Source organism: Gobio gobio (assembly GCF_949357685.1).
Source record: "Gobio gobio genome assembly, chromosome: 4".
Taxonomy (NCBI): Eukaryota; Metazoa; Chordata; class Actinopteri; order Cypriniformes; family Gobionidae; genus Gobio; species Gobio gobio.
Window position 1 is genome coordinate 30,988,780 of NC_137100.1, and position 25,637 is coordinate 31,014,416.

Below are 25,637 nucleotides of genomic sequence, written 5' to 3' on the forward strand. Positions count from 1 at the left end.
CCTATGACGTCACCGGCCGAGGCTATAAATACCTCCGGGTCAATTTCATTGACGTGTTTTCACACTATTTTCACAGCTGGTTATGTCAAAGACATTTCCATTTGCATAAGCTTATGCAGCATCTCGTTCCGCTTTATCAGGGAACAGGGTTACAGTCAAGTAACCCCAAGTGTTCATCACATTAAAGGAACTGTTTACCCAAAATTTTAAATTGTCATCCTCCTGAATTCAAATAATGCATACTGAAATTACACTAATGAGATTAGAGACTTTTTTTTCTTTTTCTTTGTTTTTTTTGGAGCTTGACAGTGCCTTCATTTGTGTTCAATGGAAGAAAAGTAAGAATTGATACAGGTTTGGCACAATGGTTGGTAAATAATGACAGAATTTCTTTTTTGGGTGAACCGTTCCTTTGAAATCATGACAGTAATGCAGCAATCCCTTTGAATAATGTGCCTATAAACTCTCGATTTGAGGTTATATTTCCAAAAAGAAGTATAAAGAGAGTCTGTTCCCATTTAAACTCATCGATCATGCAAATATTGCCTTCACACTGTGATATCTTCCGCTTAGTGCACTCTATCTTACTTGAATGATTTAGAACTAAGCTGATTAAAACAGTAAAATGTGAATAAGTTCATAGGGCATATTAATTCACAAGGGGATTTTTGCATGCCAGAGGTAAATTGTGAATGTCTTTAATCTTACCATAAAATGTTTTGTCAGGTAACCTAAAAATGCAATTCATGTGGGAAGGGAACATCTTTTATTTTATTTTATTTAACCGAAACAACAAGACAATTTTTTTTAAAAAGATCAGATCAGGTACAAAATGTTTCCTTAAATAACAACAGCTTATTTTCAATGTGTAAAAGAAGGGAAGCAACATTGTCAAATAATTATTTCTCACTGCTTCCAAAAAAAAAAAGTTCTCTTTTTGAGGATAAACAAACCACAAAGCAAGTAGAGCTCACACTGAGTGCAGGGATGAATCAAGTCGAGTTAAGAGTTTCAAACTAGGTCAGAGAGCACACACGGATTTAGAAAAACTAGAAGAAAGGACAGTAGGGGGAACTGTGGGACCTGGATGAAAGTCCACGTGCCGTCCCTGGTCAGGCGGTGCGAATGCTCCTGTTATGCAGAGAAGCCAGAATAGCTACTTAACACCATTTCCACCCTGGCACGAGCTTGTCTCGTATTCCAGGCATGCACCAGCGTTTTCCCTGAGAGACAACGACCTTGCCAACAAATGTCGTATAGCGGTCCTTGTCCTTTGGCAAAATCTTGTTTCCATTTCCCCAGAAACACTCGCTACACTTGGGGAAGATACAGCGTTGTCTCACTGCAGCCTTCTGATTGGACAACTCGAGGCCACCACCTGGCCCTCCGTAAAGAGATAGAAACTCTGCCGGGTAAGCATGTTTCGGTGTGTACATTGTGTAAAAGCCCATAAATCAGCGCTACCTTCATATGCCATTTGAATTATTCAGACTGTTCTATTAAATGTGAAGGCATCAACAATATTTGCACTCATTATAAAATGACAACAAAAACTGACAAAAACTGACTCTCTCTGGGACTGTGTCCTAGAGAAAACTAGCTCGAATAAATAAATAATCAAAATAAATAAATAAGCATAAATTGAGGGGGGAAAAAAAAACTATGTAAAACGATAGAACAAAGAGTTGTTTGTGACTGCCAGGAGAATTTCCATAGCATATGCAAATTCATAAGACACTGCATGTAAAAGTAATCATTAATAATGATCGGGATGAACAGTTGAGAGTTACTAGCTGCAAGTGACAAGTTTTAAAGTAGTTGAGACGATAAGCTTGCAGCGTCTGAATTCTTTATCATGTTTTAGAGACGACTTGTTTAGAGAGAGAGTTGTTTTTTTCCCTTTTTTCAAAAGCACATCCTGGCAGCAACTTTGTTTTTGTTCAGCAACTATACTCTATTTTTGGTTCTGACTTCAAACTTCAAAGATCCTCTTTAAATGAGGATAAAACTGTGTCCTTATCATATTTCGAGCCAGAAGCTTCACTAAAATGCAACTTCAGCTTGCCAATTAAGAGGTTTATCATATTAAAACGTACAAGAACTTTACATATTACAGCTAAAGTACACCACTTTACACTAAAAACAGTAAAGATTGTTTTTACTTGCACATGCAGTTGGGGCAGAAGTCAAATTTCTTGCAAAACAAAAAAATATATATATTAAAATGGTCAATTAAATTTATATTTTTAAATTAAATATTTAAATGCATAATTGCACCTTTTAAATGTATTTTTGCATTAATTATTTAAAATGTTTTTTATACATTTACAAATTACATTATAAATTAATATTTTACTACATAATTCATTAAAGAAAAAGTAATGTAAAGTAAATGGTAAAATAATAAAATTATGATGGCACAATTGGCTTGCAACGTTTTTGGGGTTTAGTGTCCTTTTTTTATATATATATATATATATATATATATATATATATATATATATATATATATATATATATATATATATATATATATATATATATATATATACCATTTTAGTAAAATCTCATCCATGTCAGCCAGCTAGATTTTAAACAAAAGCTTAAAAAGTTGACAAGGAGAAAATCACAACCAACTGTCAGAGAAAATTTCAGTTTACAACTGCTTATCTAGCTTATTAAAGAGGTCTCTGTAACTTCTTTGGTGTGTACAACACATAATAATTTATGTAATGCAAAACAAAGCAGATTGTACTGTAAGTCAGTGTAGTAAGAAAGCATATGCCAAGAAAATAAAAATACTGAGGCGATGCTTGGCACCCACGCAGTTGTTTGTGACTTCATCATTGTTAGCAGGCCTTACAGAAAAACATAGTAGCTTGCATTCTCTGCATCTCAACTTCAGTGCCCATTTCTCAAATCCATATACATAGAGGAATGATCCGTGCCTTTGTGTTGCATGGCAACCTGCGTAGAATTGATGTAGTGATATATGGCCAGAGTTAAATAAGAGAAAGAGAGTGACTGAGCGAAAGGCAAAGATTAAGGTCACAGGAAAACATGGAGTCTTCGACAAGATGGAAAAGTGCTTTTTCTAGATCTAAATCTAGATAAGATTTCTAGACAAGTCAGTGCAAGAAAAAGAGTCAAGAGTTCAGATTTATCTTCTTTTTTTTTACCTGTAATGTTTGACACAGGAAGCTGCTGTTTTTTTTTTAAATATACTAGCAAGCCAATAACAGCTAGAGTATATGTGCAATTCAATGAAAGACATTATCTTTTTAACTGACTTTAAAGCCTTTCTTTTGTTTTAAGACAAAGAAATACTTAACCCAAGCCAGCTTGTAAGTATAAGTAATCAAAACTAGACGGAAATAAAATGTTAATTTAGTTTTTCTTAGATATGTAACACGCAGGGATAGAATACTGTATGTGCAACAGTTTCAGTCTGAAGGTGAGGACATATCGATTTGTACTTATGGCAGGACATCTTTTAAGACCGTAAATGCACAGATCAGCACAGGATGGTATTTTATGCTTAATGGCAGAGTGATTCATTAAGACACACCTTTGCAACGGGGAGGCAGAGAGCACATGTCGATAAGTACTCTCAAAGCTGGTGTAAAACCAAGGGTAAATTTGATTTGCCATTTATGGCCGGCGTTAACCCAGTGCTCTGTAAATAAACTTTATGGCACAATTTATTTTCATTCTCCAGCTGGGCAACTGAAAAAGTGGACTGCAGTCATCAGAAAGTGGCAGAAAGAAGGCGTTTTACCTGCGTTTGACTTTTCAGACTGGCCAATGACTGAAAAGTGATTTTGGTAAAGTGGCAACTGTACAAGCCAACTCCCTGAAACTACTCATTTGTAGTCTTGAGTTTTCTTCTGGGAACGTACGTCACAATAAAAATTTGGCGAGGCCTGGTTGAGTTAAGGTAGTAGTCTGTTGCCGCCATGCCCAAGAGATGTTTTTTTTCCACCCCGAATCTAAACCCCGCACAAACGTATAGGAAAAAGTAGTTCAAATGTGTTTTTAACACTATTCCTCAGCAGTATACAACCACAACCTTTTGTTGTGTTCTCACCATTTTTCTAATGACTGCTGAACCATGCAGTTCGACGCAGATCAGATGTTATAAAATGCACATCTGAAATGCAAGAGAGGTATAAAATAAAGAATTACCAATGTGAAACATCCTGCACAAGTCGTGCTTGTGAAAGAGGTTCAGGTTGATCAGCTTGTTCTTCTTGACTGTCATTATCGGACTCTGGACTGATACGGCTAAATTATCCGGCATAGTTAGCATATATTTACAGCTCCTCAGGGAAGCCTCCGGAGCTGATACTCATTGGTTATGGTAATAACACTCTAAGCGGAAGACCAACCAGCGAATACTGCTCTTTTTGGTAGCCGGTTTTTAAAGACACGGAAAGTTTAAAAGAAGCTTTCAGACTGAGGATGAAAACAGGGGCTGCAACAGGGTAAATTCAGTTGAACTGATATGAACTTGGAAATAAGCATAATAGGGGCCTTTTAAAACAACAGTTTTCTGTATTAATATTCACCGATCAGGCATAACATTATGACACTGATTATCTCTTCATCACGGCACCTGTTAGTGGGTGGGATATATTTGGCAGCAAGTGAACACTGTGACTTCAAAGTTGAAGCCTTAAAAGCAGAAAAAATGGGCAAGCATAAGGATTTCAGGGAGTTTGACAAGGGCCAAATTGTGATGGCTAGACGACTGGGTCTGGGAATGATGCCTGATTTGTGTATATATAGCCCCGTTTCCACCGAAATTACCGGGAACAATTTGTACCAGGAACTTTTTTCTCCCCAGACCTGCTACTGTCTGCGTTTCCACTGTGGTCTAAAGTACCATGAAGATTAGGCAAATCAGTCCGGTGACGTAGGACTGCGCACGTCTGAGATTCAAGCTGTGCTGCTTTTGCTGGTTATGTATTGGTTTACTAAAGAGGTCATTAACAAAACTGCGGAAAAGAGACGAGCACTGATACTAAAGCGTATTCTAAAAGCTTGTTAAGCTAGATTTTAAAGACAACGTATGTTATCAGCTATTACGGACATTGGCCGTGAGATGGCTCAGACGAACGTGGGCCATCAGACAGAAAGAGCAAGACCGATATGTGCTGAACGCAGAACGATCCTCGCAAAAGACTTTTAAAAACGCCGGTTGAAATAAAATGCTGCGCCGTGAGCTCAACCAATCAGCATGTTCAGCGCCCAAGTGCCATCCCCGAAAGTTCCTGAACTTTGAAAAAGTACTACCTCGCAAGCGGGGACTTTCGGGGGGGGACATTTTTACCCGGAACTTCATTTAGACCCTGGTTCCTGTGGTCGAAACACACCGAGTATCACCCCAAAGTTCCTTGTTCCTGGGGAAAGTTCCTGCGGTGGAAACGCGGCTATAAGGGTTAACTTATAAGAATAACTTATTCCTGTGATGGCAAAGTTGCATTTTCAACAGCCATTTTCCAGTCTTTAGTATCTTCAATATCTTTTTGACCCCAAACTTTTGAACTTTTTTAATGTATGATAGTGTACATAGACACAGGTGTCACCATTATGTTGTGTTTGTTTTAGTTTCCATAGACCTTCTGTTTGTTTTCATTAGTCGCATATGTTCCTTGTTCTAAAATGCCACCACTCATCAGTCGCCATGGACACTAACCCCAATCATCAGCTGTTCGTCGTTTAGTTAATCATCTCTGTGTATTTTAGTTCCTGTTTGTTTTCAATTCAGGGTCCGGTATTGTTCATGTTTGAACGCTGTCTCGCATATTGCATATCTATTTGGGTTATTCTATTAAACACTGTGTGATCTTCATTTTTGTCTTCATCTTCCTTGATCCTGAGCGTTAAAACAGGTTTGTATAGAAACTGAAACTTGCATTATTAATATATTGACAGCTTCTAAAACATAAGCTTTTTTTCAGTAGGGGGAACAGAGACAAATTAATGTTTTCCTTTTAGGCTAATTGAATATTCAAATTAATGAAATTAATAGGTTAATCATTTTAATCAATGACATTAATTATGTTCAATGCCATAATGTTCAATGTCCTAATATTCATTCTGTTCTAAGAGATTTCTGGTGCCATATTACAAAAAATATCCATAAAGTAGTAAAACATAACTATACAAATAGATTAATAAGATCTAATATAAATAATAGATATGATAATAATAGATAATCTATTAGAGATAGATTATAGATCTATAAATAGATAAATAGAGATTTATACATTTCTAAAGCTGTGCATATATAAATACATTTTAGATTCTGTGAAAATGTTGATATTGTGTGTTTCAGTGTATATCCAAATGTCTTGTACAAATAATAAGATATGTCTGGTTTTTGGCACTATTCTGATGTAGAGCTATGCAGATGAAATTGCCAATAACCAGCGGGAAAAAAAAGCAATCTCATCTAGAAATAAAATTACAAAGTAGCAGAGTATAAGATAAGATGTGAGATAATCAAGGACAAGGGTTTTCTACAGAAATAAGAAGAAGATGATGGGGGTAAAAAGTAATCCAATTAAGATGCTCCCAGGGGGGAGGTCAGCACAGGACTTTATTAGGGTTCAGAGCAGGTCATTAAACATTTATAACATTTCGGAAATGCAATTAGATGACTACGAGGGACGCTTCTTTTGGTTATTATCCAGTGGCTTTCAACAGAATGACTCGAGAAGCCCATCAGTCTCTGTGGCTCAGATCTGTCAGAGGTGTTATGACGGCCTTTCTAATGCGATCTCAAGCTGCCGGGGCAGAAAGACACTCACAGAATTGCTACAGAGCCCAATGAAATGCTGTCTGCAGATTAGTAGCCCAGAGGTCAAATTGATCTCCAGCAGCATGAGAAAGATCTCGTCCATGTTGTGGGGCTTATTGCTGGTACAGAGTTTCTGTAGCCTGATATTTAATTAGAGTAAATGATTCTGTGGTGAAGTAAATACTACAAAAAAACTATTGTAATTTCTACAGGAAAAAAGTTAGTTCAGGCGAGAATTAACCTATATTAGTACTCAATTCAAGCTTGTAGAAATTAAAGTGTAAATATCAACATTACAGAATTAAGTCAAACTTTTCTGACACTGGTGTTCCCATCATGCACTGGGGCTTGAATGATTAATAAGGTTGATTTTTCACTGTTAGCAGCTGTATTTACACTGTTTTATCATTGCTTTGCTTTTGTTGTTTAGTAACTTGCCATTTTGAGTTCATTTTATACTCAAAATGACACATTCATACTAAAAAACGATCCAATACAGATGAATATCTATTGTATTATTCACTTAGCTGTTTCTAAGTAAAGCATACACTTTAAAAGCATGAATAGTTTGTTGAAAAAAATTAAAAGTTTAATTCAGTGTTATATTGTTTGAGTAAAAAGTAACTAAGTAGTAATCTACCTTTTACGGGTAAAGTTAAAATTACTTATTTTCTTTGTTAATTTTACCTAACTTAGTAAGGTGCAGTGTGTGAATTTTGGCGGAATCTAGCAGTGAGGTTGTGAATTGCAATCACCCACCGCTCTCCCCTCCCTTTTGAAGCACGTAGAGAGCTACGGGGGCCGACACAAGACAAAAATGTAGTCGTCGGAGAGAGAGCAGAGAGTGACTAGCGTTCTGTAGAGAAGTTTGTCCGTTTAGGGCTACTGTAGAAACATGACGGTGCAAAATGGCGATTTCACTGTAAGGGGACACGCGGTTTAGATAGAAATGACTCATTCAAGGTAATAAAAACATAACCGTACATTATGTAAGGTCTTTATACACCACTGAAAACATAGTTATGTATATTATATATGTCTGTCAATAGATCCTCATAAATACTACACACTGCACCTTTAAAGGGTTAGTTCACCCAAAAAGGAAATTTCTTCCATTAATAACTCACCCCAATGTTGTTCCACACCCGTAAGACCTCCGTTCATCCTCGGAACACAGTTTAAGATATTTTAGATTTAGTCCGAGGGCTTTCAGTCCTTTGAATGTAAGTGTAAGCACACTTTGCTTTCCACGTCCAGAAAGGTAATGAAAACATCATCAAAGTAATCCATATGTGACATCATTTGGTTAGTTAGACTCTTTTGAAGCGTCGACGATACATTTTGGTCCAAAAATAACAAAAACTAAGACTTTATTAAGCATTGTCTTCTCTACCGGTTTAGTTTGAATCCGTGTTCACGACGCCACAGTGACGCTGCTGACGTAAGACGCTGTGACGTGTTATCTGGTATCTGCTATCGCACCATCTTAGTTTTTGTTATTTTTGGACCAAAATGTATTGTCGACGCTTCAAAAGAGTCTAACTAACCAAAAGATGTCACATTTGGACTACTTTGATGATGTTTTCATTACCTTTCTGGACGTGGACAGCAAAGTGTGCTTACACTTACATTCAAAGGACTGAAAGCCCTCGGACTAAATCTAAAATATCTTAAACTGTGTTCCGAGGATGAACGGAGGTCTTACGGGTGTGGAACAACATTGGGGTGAGTCATTAATGGAAGAAATTTCATTTTTGGGTGAACTAACCCTTTAAGTAATTAATCCATATGTGAAATTTACTTAATGTGTGTGCAAAAACTTGCAAAAGAAAGAGTAAAGAGTACATTTTACTTATGGGGGGGGGGGGGGGGGGTTCTTAGTGTATTAAAAGGGCGTGTACAGTTTCCATCTTAATTAATGATTTGAAACATATTTCAGCTTGAAAAACATGCAAATGTTGTTTTTTGTTTTATCATACGAATGGCTGACTCAAACAACTGTAATCTATTAAAGAACAAATATATTACATGAAAAGGCCACCAGCGTGAAAATGGCACAATCCAAAATAGCACACTGCCACTCAGCAGCACACTTACTCTCAGCTGAGGTATGCTAATTGCCTTCTAAACAAGCATTGTAGCATTGTTTCGAGTGCTAGCTCACAGGTGAAAAACAACAACTTTAATGCTCACTCTTCATCTGTCAAACCTATAAAAAGACCAGGCCTGCCAGGCCCATTTACTGCTGCCAAAAATGAAGCCTTGTCTCTGGCGTTTGGCATATTGCACCTGACAGGACCCAGGGCAAAGACGGAGAGCCAATTTCAGCTTCTTGGCAAGGCTGCATTGAAAGTTCGGTGTGGCCTTGCTGAAAGGTGAAAGACTGTAATAAAGAAGATGTGAGGTTTTAATATTAATGTTAGCAAGGGTGAAAATGGAGACGTAGGATCTGGTATGAACAATTGAGAGGGCACTCAGAGAGGCCTAGAGATTGGAGAACTGTTTGCCCGCTGGCCTGGGTCGTGCGGCTTTGAGTGTGTGCTCAGTGCAGGTCATATTGACTGATTGAAGATTGTGGGACTAGCAAAGTATGCAAAAATACCCATGTACTTCAATCATTCAATATTCAAATGCAATGAAAAATATGTTTGAAATTGAACGTGTAAAATAATATTTCAGGTTTGGAACTTCAGAATACCGAGAAGCACAGCTTAAACAAAATATAAAAATTTTAGAGAAGGCAAGAATCCCCAGTTTAAATGATTGGTTAGATTTAGTTTATAAAGTACATTCTATGGAGATGCTAACATATGAAATTAAGAGAAGATTGAAAAAGATATAGGCACATCTAAATCAAAGAATATAATATAAAATAATTAATAAGGAATTACTTATTAGGAATAATTATGTGTCATTATAAGAGTGATACATTTTTATTTTTTCATAAATATATGATCTAATTATGTATGTATTGGTAATTGTTCTAATTAATGCTTTTTGTGTTGGTGGTGGGTATTATCACAAAAAAATAAAAAAAATAAGGAAAATAAGTAATAGTGAATAATGAATAATTATTGGGGGCTTTTGAATTGAAAGACATAAAGTATTTAAAAAATAAAATCATGTTTACACACATTTACATCATGGCTATACTTTCAAAGCAGTATTTTAATGCTTATGAATCACTCAACAAGTCACAAGTGCTCTCGAGTCTCGACTGAGCTTAACTTGTCCTGAACCCGGAATATTTCTTTAAAAACATAAAATGATCAAAATATATCATGAATCTACACTACAATCTCAAAGCCAATAAACATTGTGTACTGCAGCGACAGAGTGATTTGAGTCACACTCTGATGCAGCCGATGCCCTTATGCTCAGAGTTTGAAGAAATCTTCCCCTATTGATTTCCTTTTTTGCCTTCCTTTGACACAGGCAGACATCCTAAGGGGAGTTTCCTCATGCCCAGATGCCCCCAGTAGCTTACTTTAGGTCATGAATCATTCAAAGCATCTTCTGCTGAATAAAGACCCACGGCAGCAGAGCAAACAGACAGCACATGTTCAGAAGTGTGCTTGGCTCTGCTTTTAGGCACACAGAAGAGGAAATACAAATTATTTAAAAAAAAATAGACATGGGGAATGAGACTTTTGATCTTGTACCCGAAACTCTTTTAAAAGGAATACCTGTACTGTATACTGTACCTCCTATCAGAAAGAGATTTACAAAAACAAAAAATGCTTTTAGCAAAAGTGAACCATCCTAAGGTGGTTTGCTAGTCTTAGCTGCTCTCTCAACCTGGATAAATTGGTGTTAAGTCTATAGATGGTTGCCCAGCATGGCAAAGCTGGTTTAACCAGCTGGTCTTCTAAACTGAACAGATTAAAGGTGTCTGAAACCCCTCTAAAACCATTAAAAAAGAAAATCCCAACCAGCTTATCCATGCTAAGAGACCAGCTAAGCACTTTAGGCTTTTTTTTCAGCAGGGAATGTAAAATAACTATATTTTTAATATAATCAAAAGCTTCCTAAAATGGAGATATATGCAAATTTCTATTATGACTGATACTATTGCAGCAATAAAACACATTTATATTGCAGGTCTGCATGTACCAATCTCCTTTTACTGAACTACAAATCTTAATTTAATTGGCCGGGGAATTTTTGTTTTTTTTACGAGCTGAAACTCATGCAATCACTGCACTAAAACAACTTATTACAGATATATGACTGTTTTATACATACTACAAACGTTTGGAGTTAGAATGATTATTTTTCAGCAAGAATGCATTCAATTGATCAGAAGTGACTTTTTGAATAGTATCTTTGTACATATATGTTTTAGGGCTGTCAAAAGATTAATCGCGATTGATCGCATCCAAAATAAAAGTTTGTGTTTATATAATATATGTGTGTGTACTCTGTTAATTATTATTTATATATAAATACACACACAAGCATATATATATTTGAGAAAAAAATATTATTTTTATATATAAAACATTTACATTTATAAATATTATAGATTATATAAATGTATATACAGTATATACATGCAAATATTTCTTAAATATATACATGAATGGGTGTGTATTTATATATAGATAATAATTAACAGAGTACACACACATATATTATGTAAACACAAACTTTTATTTTGGATGTGATTAATCTTTTGACAGCCCTAATATGTTTACACTGTTACAAAAAAAAATTGTCTTGAACTGAAAAGAAAATTATCACAAAACTATTAAGCAAAGCATCAAATATTTAAATTAGAATGATTTAGAATGATTTCTAAAAGATCATGTGACGCTAGGGGTGTAACGGTACACAAAACTGACGGTTCGGTTCATACCTTGGTTTTGAAGTCACAGTTCGGTATGAGTTCGGTACAGCAGATTTACAAAATTGCTTTTTATATATTTTTATTAAACAGTGGTTTACTGAAAAAGAAAAAAGTGTCTGTCCTTGAATGAATTCAATTATAACTAAAAGTTTATTGAAGATATTTCTGTAAATTATATAGGGAGCCCTTACTTGCACATTAATATTAAAAGGTTAACAACAGAGCCCAAACTATTTGCCTAAATTCAGTTGCTATTTATTTTTAGGTAATAATCAACACTCAAATAACACATTGTATGCAAACATGTAAACTTTACATAAGGCAGTTTTTGCATTAACTTCTAAATCTAATTATAAAATAGTTTTTTCTCCAATTCGTTGTTGAAATATAATCATTTATAGCCTACACAGTGTCTGTCATTTTCATGACAGGTTTATTTAACATGCATGAAATAATCAAGACCTCACTAACAGGTTAAGTAGAATATAATTAATATATAGGCAAATATAGTGCATATATTTAGTGAAAGAGTTGATTTCTCTAGTGAATAAAATTCTGTGGACACTGAATGACTGACTGAGGCAACTTATGCTAACGTTACATGACATTGTTTAGTTTACAAGCAGTTATATTGACGTCTTTCCGCCATTGAAACACTGATTTAGCGATTACACCACATATGATACATGACAGTAAGTTGTAATGTATCCTCAGCATACCTTCAGATGGTCATTCATATTTATTCTATAGGAAGAGATGATCGATCGCCTTCACAGATGATCGCGTTCACGCGCGTCGCGCGGCCGCTTGAACTGTGATCCGTCACGCCACATAGAGCGTCAAAACAGCATTTATCGTTTGAATTTCGTGATAAAATGGACTGAATACTTACAGTTTTTCTCAGTCGCTTTGGTACATTTCTCAGATCAGAATTGAAATTCTCAAAGCTACCTGTTCAATCTTCACATCATTGTGTCACTTGTGCACATCAAAAAAGCAGTTTCTCATTTCTTTGAACAAGTTGCAAATGCTTGTGTACATCCATGCAAATGATTATGTACAATTCTCTGCTGTTTCCTTCATTATCAGTTGCTTATGTCATGTTGATCAAAATGTATTATAATGGGTCTCTGTTGAATAGTCTTACCCCCCACAACATTTAGGCATTAGTTCATAGCATAAGTCTTTACATGCAAAATGGTTGAACAAGTTGTCATAAAATGTCAAGCATATTTCTATACATTTCCGTTAGACGTTCACATTTCTACTTTAGTTTTTCTGGGGGTTTTTTCTCTTTGTGCTATGCAGTGCTGTCTTTTCCTTTCTGTATCGCAATGACATGGTCTGTCAACAAATTACAGTACAAACAGTAAAAGCATAAATGTGAATCTTGTCCAGTCTCTTGCATTCAAACTCCCACATACACTAAGGTGTAACCTACAATTTACAATAATTGTCATCAAAATTTTAGCCATATTTACATCAGAACATCCCTCCAGAGTACAGTTATATTGACAACATGACTAAGCAATTTGACTGTCTTATTCATACACAATGACACAAGGACATGTTCATTGACACAGATATTTACTTTTGAGAGATGAACTAAGGATTTTGAGCAAGAGACGGGCTTTTGCAGGTAATCCATGGTGTTTTGCTATTTGTACGAATTGTTTTGAGAAATGCACTTGCTGTTTTGCAAATGTCGAGGATGATTCGAGAAATGTACCAAAGCGACTGAGAAAAACTGTAATATGTTCGTGTGGGAACTCGGATTGAAGTGTGTTCTGCGCTTAAAACAAGCCGACTGTTAACTGTTAAAGATTGCACTTAGAAACCGTTCAGTACAGGCGTGCACCGAACCGAAAGCCCTGTACCGAAACGGTTCGATACGAATACGTGTACCATTACACCCCTATGTGACACTGAAGATTGGAGTAATGGCTGCTGAAAATTCAGCTTTGCCAGCACAGGAATAATAACAAATAATAATATTTCACAACATTGCTGTTTTACATTATTTTGATCAAATAAATGCAGCTTTGGTGAGTGTAAAAAATGTTAAAAAAAAACAGACCCCAAACTTTTAAACGGTAGTGTACATCGACATGACATGTTGGCGATTAATTGGAATGGATAATCATGAATAAAATATAAATATTATTACAATTATATATTTAAATATTTAAAAGGGTAAATAAAAACCAGCAAAGCCTGTAAAATGGCTGGAAAATTGCCCAATAAACATATCTGTAATCATGACAATGGCAGCAATAAAATGTATATTTATATTGAATGTCTGCCCATATTAACTCAAGGCCAATTTAGGAGGCCCTCGCTGGGCCATTTCAGCCATTATGACTTGCCCTTTTAAAAGGGAGCAGCAGAAAATCCCTGTGACACTTGGCCATTGCATAAGCCATCAAAAAAGAAAAAGCCGAAAATACCACACTCAGAGATGTCACTGCCCAGACTGTTGGAAATAAGCTCAACACCCTTGGCAGACACAAAAAAAGACTTGCTCGCCCACACAGAGAGACACACAGACAGGCTGCAGCAGCTCTGAGAAAGTGCAGGAATCCCCTCTCTGCCTCTCTGAGCTTGATGTAAATGGGCCTCTGGTGCGTTGATAATAATTAATGATAATAAGAGGAATGATGGATGATGTTGTTACTGCGCTAGCAGACACAGCAGAAAAGTTCTCTGCTTTTTCATTCTCTCTGTGAATTGTTCCCCTCCTCTCAGCATCCAGACTATCCGTCCGCAATTTTATCTGTCAGGCCTCAGTTGCGCAAACAGGCTCCTCAGCACACCAGCCGCTCTGGATGGCCACAGGCAAAGCAGCTGTCAGCCTCACGCTCTTGCTTTCGTCTCTCTCCATTTCTCTCTCCTGTCCTTGTCACTTTCTCAGCATTCATATTTACGCTCCCTCTTGCTTCCTCTCTCGCTATTTCAGAGAAAATATAAAGTGTGGTCCATAGACATCCTAATGGAAAAAGTGACAGGACCTGGTTTTAACCTTGGCTCATCGGAAAATTTCCAATTTAAATGAACACTAATGTCAGTAAAACACCAACTTTTATTCCTTTTCACACAAAATCATGGGCGTCGGAAGCAAAAAAAATGTGGGTGGGTCCTCAGAATTTTTTTACTGGAGTAGATGCTAATTACATTAAGTACAAATATACCGCTTTACTTGGTAAACGTATAGGTCGGAAAGACAAAATTACGTAAATCAATCGTTATTTCATTGAGAGCGACAGTAGTGTAGGGGTAAGACGCACGGCATCTAGTTTTGACACAAATCGACCCGCGGTTCCAGTCCGGCTTTCGCCGAAATCAATCTTCTCCGTTTTCCCATCACATATCAAATCGGAAAGGCATTTATTTTCAATACAAATTAAGAAAATATTAGAAAAGTGGAAATAAAGCGTCTAATATGTGTTTAATAATAAGTGTTTATCGATTAGGGTTAGGTAAACAGACATGTGCTGAATGTTAAGAGACGATAAAAGTGAGTGGGTCCAATATCATTGATCGTAAAAAGTGGGTGGGTCTTGTCCCACCTACATACAATGGTTCCGACGCCCATGCACAAATTATAATTGCAGGGGCAAGTGATTGATTAATAAATACTTATTTTCATGTGGCTCCTCGCATAATACTATGTCATGACCCCACTTTTACCATTTACACATTTGCATTACATAATGCTCCAAATGTATGATTTTTTTCAGACAAGTAAACTTGCTCAATGGCCCAATGGTAAAATATTATAATGATAAAAGCGCTCAAAGCAAGTTACAAAAGGCACGATTGCTTTGTTAATCTCACGTTTGCTTTTGTCAACACTATTGGTTAGGTTTAGAGTAGGGTTAGTGAAGGTGGTACATTTTTTTCAAACATGATAAAACATAAACATTTTAGCGTACAGGTTCTCATACAGGTTGATAAAATTCTGTGGACACTGAATGACTGACTGAGGCAACTTATGCTAACGTTACATGACATTGTTTAGTTTACAAGCAGTTATATTGACGTCTTGTTCACACACACATACACACTCTGTCACCATGTCCTTCTCTCTTATGCAGACCAAAAGCAGGTGTTTCTTCCCCACCAAGAGTAGCACAATATCCCAGAGGAAACTTTAGTTAGGCTGGAGCTGGATTACATGTGGATTAGTGCTCCTAATGGCCCTGATCTCTCCTAATTCCCATCAATCCTTCTCATCTGAAACATGAAGAACGGAAAGAGGAATCACAAAAACCCAGCTTACGCAAATCGTAACTTTCTGTACGTCCTGAATTTTCTGTACAACAGAAAGGCAAAGCCGCTCGGGCCAGTGACATGACGTGCATATTTTTAAGAGAAGCATATCTTGATAAAAATCTTATTTACTAGTTATTATATAGTGTTCCATTAAAGTTGCTATGCATTTAATGTTTGCAACATTTTGATGAATGCATTTTTGATACTTTAATTTAAATTTCTCAACTGACTTAAAGGAACATCGTGTATATGTAACTGTATAGTTACATTGTGTACTAAGACCGATGGAAAATGAAAAGTTGTGATTTTCTAGACCGATATGGTTAGAAGCTATTCTCTCATTCCTGCGTAGTAATCATGGAACTTTGCTGCATTACCATGGGTGCAGCGGCGCAATGATATTACGCAGCGCCTGAAAATAGTCCCCAGCACGCTCTCTGTGCAAGCCAGTTGTCACGTTGGTTATGTTGACGGAAGTTAGCCTATTTTCAGGTGCTGCGTAATATCATTGTGCCGCTGCACCCATGGTATGGCACAAAGTTCCTTGATTACTACTCAACTTTTCATTTTCCGTCGGTCTTAGTACACGATGTAACTATACACATCACAACATGTAAATAGGAAAATGTTGGCGTTATTTTGTCACTTATTGAACAGTAGGCTAGCTGGAGCTGTTTACCTCCAGTCTTTGTGCTAAGCTAGGCTAGTGGTGGGTGCGTCAGACAGAGTTATGGCACGCACGGAGATGAGAAGGGTATGTATGGACTTATCTAACTCTGGGGGAAACGGTGAATAAGATAAAGTCCCAAAAAGTCGGCGTGTTTCTTTAAGCTGATGATTCTTTTTGTATCATTATAAAAACATGACTTGTTATTCATCACAATCGATTACAGTGTATTTAACCAATTGTTTTTGTTTTTGATCAATTTACTACTTTTACTTCAATAGAGACTGTTGACTAAAACATTTGTTTTTGCATTTTGTGTTCATATGTAATTGAAATGGGGGGGGTCCAGTATTTAGCATCTTTCCTGTCATTATTATTGTTGTCAATGTTGTATTTATACAAACAAATAATAGTTCAAAGTGAACAAATGGCTGAAAACTAGATTTTGATTAGTTATTGTATTGAATGCATTTACTGGTTGTATATTAGACACTGTGTAGACACTCTAAGGGTTACTTTCCTAAGATTTTACAATAAAAGTAGGAATATTAGACAATGAAACTGAAACACTGGCCAATATAGTGTTGGAGGTTTCACACCTATATATGCGCAGCCTGGTGACCAATCTTCACTGTATTTACATTCCATCAGTAAGAGCAGAGTGTGAAGGTTGAATTAGCAGACTGCACATAAAATATTGCAATCCAAATCCACACAACATAATGGGAGACATATCAGCGTTCAAAAGAGGACAAATTCTTAGCGCGTGTCTCGCTGGCTCATCTGTGACCACTGGGCGTTTTCTGTGGTGTATCGAGAGCAACGATATCCAGGGTAATATCAGCACACCACCATGTAGGACAAACTAACTGTCGACACATGGGAAGCTGTCTTGAAAGGGAAGTCGAGGTACTAACCCGGATTCTGTCCACCAAAAAAAAACATAAAACCACAGCTGCCCAACAGAAACTCTCCTGTTTCCACCAAAACTGTTCGTCGGGGGCAATTCATATTCATGGTCGGGCTGTTAAAGCTAAACTTTTGGTCGCTCGTGCCAATGCCAAATGTCTGTTTTAATGGTGCCAACAGTGCAAATCTTGGGTTGTGGACAATGTGAAACATGTATTGTTCTCTGATGAGTCCACGCTGTCTTTCCCACATCCGTGGTCGTTATGGTGTGTTAACATCTGGCTTAACACCTGGACTGTTGCGTGCCCAGAGTAAAGCACTGGGGTGGATCAGTGATGGTTTGGGCTGCAATATCATGGCATTCCCTAATATGCTTGATGGGTGCATCACTGCCAAGCATTACCAAACCATTCTGTAGTACCATACCTTTTTTGAAGCTTAATTTGACTCGCTTGTTAACGATTTTCTACTTTTTACTCTAAGCCATTGAACTCAATACATTCTGTAATCAAGAACAGAGTATTTTGGAATATTAAAACGAGAACTTTCCTCTTCAGACAGTTCCGCTAATTAATGTTTGCTTGAGGATGAGAGAAATGTTTCGCGGTAACCTTTCACAGCAAGCCGCGTGAATTAGAGGATATGGGGAGCAAGAGTGTGACTGAAAAAAAAGAAGGCATAAGAGATCCTGATGAGGGATAGAGAGCTCTTTTCCCCTGGTAGCAGTTGGTGACTCAGTAAGGGAACGGATGTGCAGAGCCGAGTGCAATTAGCAAAGTGGCCTTAATGCCAAAATCGCACAGAGAGAAGCAGAGGATGACAGACCAGCCCTCTGGAGTAGAATACAAGCCCCGGTGTAATGTACGACGCACCGTACATCCCCTCATTCCAACAACAGCAAGAAGAGAATTGCTGGTGTAAATTGAATAAAGCCGCTGGATCAGAAGGTGACACTCAAAACAAATGCAATCTGATAATGCCATCCTCTTCTCTACTCAATAGGTTTTATGTTGGTGTTATGCTCAAAAGCGTTTAGAATCACTTCAGCTGTCACTCACACAAGTGCCGCCAGTGCCAGTTAATGGACGGCTTTATAATATATTTTGGTTTTGACTGTTTTTGTGATCCTTAAAGTGATTCATGGTGAAGATAGCTTGGCAGTAATAAATGACAAACAGGGCGTCTGATGCAGATATAATAAAGTCGAAGTCGTAAAACTGTCATCTTCACGAATAAGCTAAAACAAGAACATCTTTGGCTTCATCAATTACCCAATGTTATAGCAGTGAGCATTTTCTTTCTGCTCTCTGCACATATACATATATATATTAGGGGTGTAACAATATATTGTCACAACATATTGCTATACAAAAATGCAACAATATGAATCGTGGATAGTGACAATCCGTATTATGTATAGTTCACCCAAAATGAAAATTACTGTGAGAGAAAAAATTCAAGTTTACAGAGTTGAATATAATGTATAATAATGTAATGGGGGAATTTTTGTGGGTCCAGATAATGCCATGTCTTATGCTACCAGTAAAAAGTGGCCTACATTATTTTAAATATATCTAGTCAGTGACAGAGTGCAAGTATTTAATTTAATTTAATTTAATTTAATTTAATTTAATTTAATTTAATTTAATTTAATTTAATTTAATTTAATTTAATTTAATTTAATTTAATTTAATTTAATTTAATTTAATTTAATTTAATTTAATTTAATTTAATTTAATTTAATTAATAAAATATTTTCAGCTTCAGAATCATGAATATTTTTATTATGGTGTCACCATTGTCCTGTGCATTGGGTTACCAGCACCAAGTCCAAGCCTATTCATTTCCACCCCCAATGTAATACCAAAATTATCCTTTTAATCAACAATAAATTAAGTGGAGTATCACTTCGATTTCACAATACCCTGAACCCACGATGCGATATTGTTGTGATACTCCATATATACAGTATATATTAGTGCTGTAAAAATGTATGTGGTAACATGCGATTAATTCAGTTTAACGCGTCAAAAATATTTAACGCAATTAATGCAGCATCCGTTTTTCTAAAGCCTTTAAGTCTTTTTTAAAGCCTGATAAATGTTGAAATTGATAACAATATAATTATACAGTAATGTTGAATGTCTATCATTAATGTTTAAAAAAAAAAATCTGTTTCATAGAGACATCAGTATTAGTATTAGTATCAGTGATACTGACCTTCATTCATAAAAAAGATGCCATTACAAAGAAATATTTAAAAATATACTGTCTTTAAATTGTTTCTACATTAATTTGGAGAGTAATTTGAAATTAATATTATGAAAATTAATTTGAAATTAATATTAAAAACGCAGATTAATCGTGATTAATTACAGAATTATTTTTGCAATTAATTAGGTTTTTTTTAATTGATTGACAGCACATTATATATATATATATATATATATATATATATATATATATAAATATATATATGTTTTATTGTTTTCCAATGATCCAATGTAGGTAGAACAAAATGCTGAAAGGTCACTGGCAATTAAAGTTTGTCAATAGCTGCGTTACTTAAGATAAGATAGATAGACTTTTATAGTCCCAGAGGAAATTTGTCTTGGACACATACAGTACAGTGTCTGCTGTTTAAATACAAGTAAGATAATACATACAGTACATACACGGCTATCACTCATACACATGCGCGCACACACACACACACACACACACACACACACACACACACACAAACACACAATACCTGCAATACACAGACTACCATGAACCAACCAATTGCACACTGCCCTTCGTATTACACACCTATAATCATCATAATGCTAAGTGGGGGGAAAAAAACTTAATTTCACCCACTTGGTGAATGGTATTGTTGTTGTTTTTTAATGATGTTTTGTAGACTGGGTAAACCCAGCCCAATCTGCCAGCGATTTAATTTCGCCCTGCAGCTGTACATCACCCGGATCGTTGGTCTGATTGGTTGAGGGACTATCCAAATGCGTACACAGAGTCATTTGAACTATGCCCGTTGATCCCGCCTCTTGTGCAGTAGAAAATACAGAGCAGACTCCTGAATCTTAAAAGATTGAGCATGGTCTGGTGATAGCAAGACAAGATGTTTTGTGCACTATTTTCGAAATTGCTGAACATTATTTTCACAGTCAGACTGATCTTTAGGCGCTGTCAGCTCTTTCAAAGGTTTCTCAAACAAACAGGGAAAAGAAAAATGTGTTTTGAAATGTCCAACGATGATGATTCATTCATAATGACTTTGCTAAGTAGTATTGGAAAGTGAATTCTTGATTCTGCAATCGAAGTCTTTTAGTGACCCGGAATATTTTTAGTATGAGGTTTTGTTCCGCAACTTATTGGCACGCTGCTGGCACTGTGACTGGTTATGAGCAATAAAAAAAGCAGAACGTCAAATTAATCTACATTATGCAGTACATTTTCTTATTGTTGTTTATTATAGTTTTGTGATGGGTGAATTAATGAGAAAAGAAATGTTTTGGCATCATCAATTGGCAATTAGCTAATATATACAGAAAACACGTCTAAAAATAACCGGCCTAATGTATTTCATATATTAACATGTTTTGTTAACGACCAAAACATATTAGTTATCACTGCAGTTTTCAAGAATATAATTTCAGGATGCAAGAAAGAGTGAAATCACTCATCATGTGTGATCCTTTTCATATTCATTAATCTTTGTAAGGCATTTTATGATGTAATATAATCTAAGACATCTTGTTTGTTGGTTAGCAGAAGCATATTTTCCTTTAATTTCCTTGATTTTTGTGCCCTTATATTCAGAAGTTAGATGATTACTGTTGTTCTTCTAGCTATTTCCCTGGCAAAGCAAGAAGAGTTTGAGAAGCATTCGTTATATAAAAGGCAACAGACCTAAGGACATTATGATTTAATATTCTCAATAAAGGAAGAAGCCACAAGGATGCCCCAAACAGAAGATCTTGAGGAACAGATCTAGGAAGCTAGAAGGTTTCCATCTGCAAAAACTTTTTTATCCAGGGCTCCATATATTATTTATAAATACTATATTTCTTTATCACTGACTGTAAGATTTTCCCACAGTTCGGATGCACACATGACTCAACCATCTGAAGAACTTTTTGACATTGCACAACAATTTAGACATCACAAAAGCAGACTTCCATTAGTTACCGGAGACTTTGAGATTAGCAGCTCGGTGCGGTGCATATTGAATTATGCGATGGCGTCGCATCAATCAGAGAGCAGTGACGCGCATTCAGCGGACTGAGCAAAGTAATGAAGCCCTAAATCTCCCTGCGGGTTTGTTGTGGCGCCGTTCATCTTGCAGCGTTTTAATTGATTTCGGACTTGCTCGCGAGCAAAGGTGATATGCGTTGCTGAACGTGGACAGCTAATGAAACCAAGGTTTACGCTGCATCATACAGGAGTTTAACTAAAGCGAGCAAGTGGAGACTTTGTGGAATATTATTTCACATTCATAGAAAATGTCTACATAACGTAGCCTACGGCCTCACACAAAAGCACAGAAAAGATATTGAGTAATTGACAAGTATAGTATAGTATAGTATAGTATAGTATAGTATAGTATAGTATAGTATAGTATAGTATAGTATAGTATAGTATAGTATAGTATAGTATAGTATAGTATAGTATAGTATAGTAGAATAGCAATGGGTTTCCTCAGGAATATCCTATGGGTTTGCAGAATAGCACTTTTGATTTCTAAGAGAAATAAGATCTGGTTACTTGAAGAGACATTAAAGACACAAATTCAAACCTCTTTTTTTTATTGTCGTATTAGCATCAATGGCTAAGTAATATTGGAAAGTGAATTCTTGATTCTGCGCTCTGACCCTGAAAATGTCTTGGTTTTAGCACAAGGTTTTGCTCTGCACCTTATTGGCACACAGCTGGCACTTAATGCACTGTTATCATGGTTACAAGCAAAACAAATTCTGCTGTTTTTTTATTAGGCAAAAAATATTGTTTCTTATTGTAGCTTATATCATATGAGTATACTGTTGTTTTGTGAATTATTCAATGTTTTGGCATTATCACTTGGCAATTAGCAAATATACACAGGAAGACGCATCTAAAATGAACTGCCCCATAATGTATTTCATGTACTAACTTGTTTATTTAAAGACCATACATATTTATCACTGCAGTTTTCAAGAATACACAAATAATTTCAGGATGTAAGAAAGAGTGAAATCACTCATCATGTGTGACCATTTTCATAAATCTTTCTAAGGCATTTTTTATGTAATATTTGGAAACGTTTCTTTTTTATGGTCATATTTGCATCAATGGCTATTTTCATGGCAAATCAAAGGATTTTTAAAGCAACAAACAAGAGTCGAACAGACTTCTTGCAACATTGCAATAACAACTATAAAGAAACATTACAATTCTAAAACTTTTACATTTTGATATTGTTGTGTGCTTTAAAAATACAAGTTACTAGCAAATTGCTGCTACGTAAGTAACACAACAACTGTCCAATGTCACGTACATAAATTCACATCCTTGTGCCAGTTGTAGTTTTTGTTTAACAACTTACACATTTAAAACCCCAGTAGCTTCGTAATTCAGGTATTATGCAAAACACAAAACTCTCTTCAAATAACCATAGACTTTTTTTCTATTTTATTCTATTTTACTCATTTTACAAATTATAAACCAATCTAAAACTGATAGCATATTCCCAGTCCAAATTTACCAGTTTGGCCAGCAAACTGACATCACAATTAAGCTATCGGTTTCACAAACAGGAATACATCTTCACCGGACACTCAACATCTACAACTGCTGATATAGATGTGCCACATAAACAGCTGTCATCCTCATATGTTTAACTGAGTTCAGCTCAATAATAACACACCGCCTACTTACACAGAAAATGTAAGTATTAAGTAATGTACTACCACTCAGTGCAAAGCTTCCCTTCATGGGTCATGTCTCAGGATAATGGGATCTCACAAGCATACCTCGTTATAACATAAAAGTCACAATCACGTTCAAAATACTACAAGATTTGTCACAATTTCACAAACAATAGATAGATAGATAGATAGATAGATAGATAGATAGATAGATAGATAGATAGATAGATAGATAGATAGATAGATAGATAGATAGATAGATAGATAGATAGATAGATAGATAGATAGATAGATAGATAGATAGATAGATAGATAGATAGATAGATAGATTTGTCCCAGCAAAACCCATCTTGACTGCAACAGATAAAAATAAGACAGAGGGTCAGTTCGAACTAAGTGAAAACATTAAGAGGTGTGAGTGATTCCAGACCGAACAACTGAGAAGCACATTCGGTAAGCTGAAAGTCTCTTCTCTCACTCACTGAGTCACAGCCCTGCTCTTTGTCTACGTCTGTCACATTGAACTGTTTTCTTTGGTCTGCTCTGAATTGTTCTCCCACGAGACGGGATGGCTCATTGGTCTTGCTCCTTTGTGCTAGCCTCAGAGCATCACTCCGTTCCTGCGGCTTGTCAATACTGTGATCAATGCGAGAGCACAGCTAAGTCCTGTGATGGCGGATCTCCTTGCAATGTGTTTGGTGCCCTGTTAATCAAGTGATGTTTATGAATTGCTCATGCATTATGAATCTCGTCTGCGGTAAAGCAGACAAAAAATAATAATAATGATACGAAAAGGGTATTCACTGGAAATGGAAAAGGTTTGCTCCAACCGACAATACTCCTCGTTGTATGCTCAGTGCAGTTTTGTACAAAATCAAGATTCAAGAATTTCCACTTCAAAAATCGGCACTTCAAAATAATAACACTCACGGTAAAAATAAATAAAATCAAAAACTTAAGGTTAATTGCTACCTTAAATTTCAAAGTGTTACCAAAAATCAAAGTGGTGTTAAAATATGTATTATCTTTTTAATTAGGCTAAGATTACAGAATCTGTAAATGGATGAAAACAATAAGAATGCTGTTATAATAATAATAATACAAGTGCATACATAAATATAAATAGCCTACAAGCTATTTTCACCAACACACTCAAACAAACAACTGCACGCTAACCTTGTCAGGTTTCCAAAATGAACCAGCAAATATCGAATAATATTATACTACTTTAGTTTGCGATGTGTGCTGCTGTTCGTAATCATGCAATCAGTGTAATGGAACGGAGTGAAAACTGAGTGCAAAAGACTAACGAGACCACAGTGCCTGAGATGTGAAGTCCGTGTCGGAGCTCAAGTACAGCTGACACTAAAGCAGCACAGCATCCATCAGATGCGCTTTCAGGCACGGCAGCGCAGGTATTGTCTTGCTCTGGCAGCCAGATTAACTTCCTTATCGATGCGATCTACAAATGTATCTCGAGATAAACAAGAAACAACTCGGCGCTCTTCTAAGCGCTATGCGTTTGACGACTAGAAGTAAGTCTCGAGACTTGCACGCCGACATTAAAAAGCAATAATTGGATAATTGGCCTACATATTTCCCGAAGGCAAGTAATGCTGATACTGTGGGCTACAACAAGAGAATAAAACTGAGTTGAAACAATATAGCCCAGCACACACTAGGGATTTAAGGCAATAAAGTGTGTTTCAATACGGAACGTAATACATAATCACTTTGCACTCAGTTTAGACCGAGATTACAATACGATATAAGTCTTGCTAGACATAAAGAAGCATTCACTTCTCGCGCGAAGCTCCTCAAGAATGTGGCACACACTGTAGTCTCGGGGATGTGCCTAGGACAGCATTAACACATAAATTAGACACCAGCGCAAAATAAGAAACGCATTCCACCTGCTGTGTGGCAAAAGTGCACTAGCATTGAATGTGATATAAGCTACGGCCAAGCCATTCAGTGCTGAAGTACTTCAGCACCAGCACAAAGGACAGCTCCACTGCATCAAGATAGAGATCTCACTTCAACCCTCACTGAACGACTCACCTCCGAGAGAGCAGAGCAAGGTGTAAACAAGCAACAGGATCTCCAGGCGGCCCATCCCAGACCTAAACCCTTCCAGCCACCACATCGTGATAAACTGACTGTTTACGCTCCGACGGCACGGAAGCGATTTTTATATCGCTACGCTTGTCCACATTTTCAGCTCTC

The 25,637-nt window shown here is 36.4% G+C and overlaps 1 protein-coding gene across 1 annotated transcript in view; it reads right to left on the bottom strand.

Annotated features, from left to right (window-relative positions):
• tmem8b (transmembrane protein 8B) overlaps positions 1-25,637 on the bottom strand; it is a 196,055-nt gene extending 170,418 nt beyond the window's left edge. The window contains exon 1 of the mRNA XM_079815071.1: positions 25,473-25,637. Within this exon, the coding sequence (XP_079671197.1) occupies positions 25,473-25,557 (85 nt within the window). The 5' untranslated portion in view covers positions 25,558-25,637. The remainder of the gene's footprint in view (positions 1-25,472) is intronic.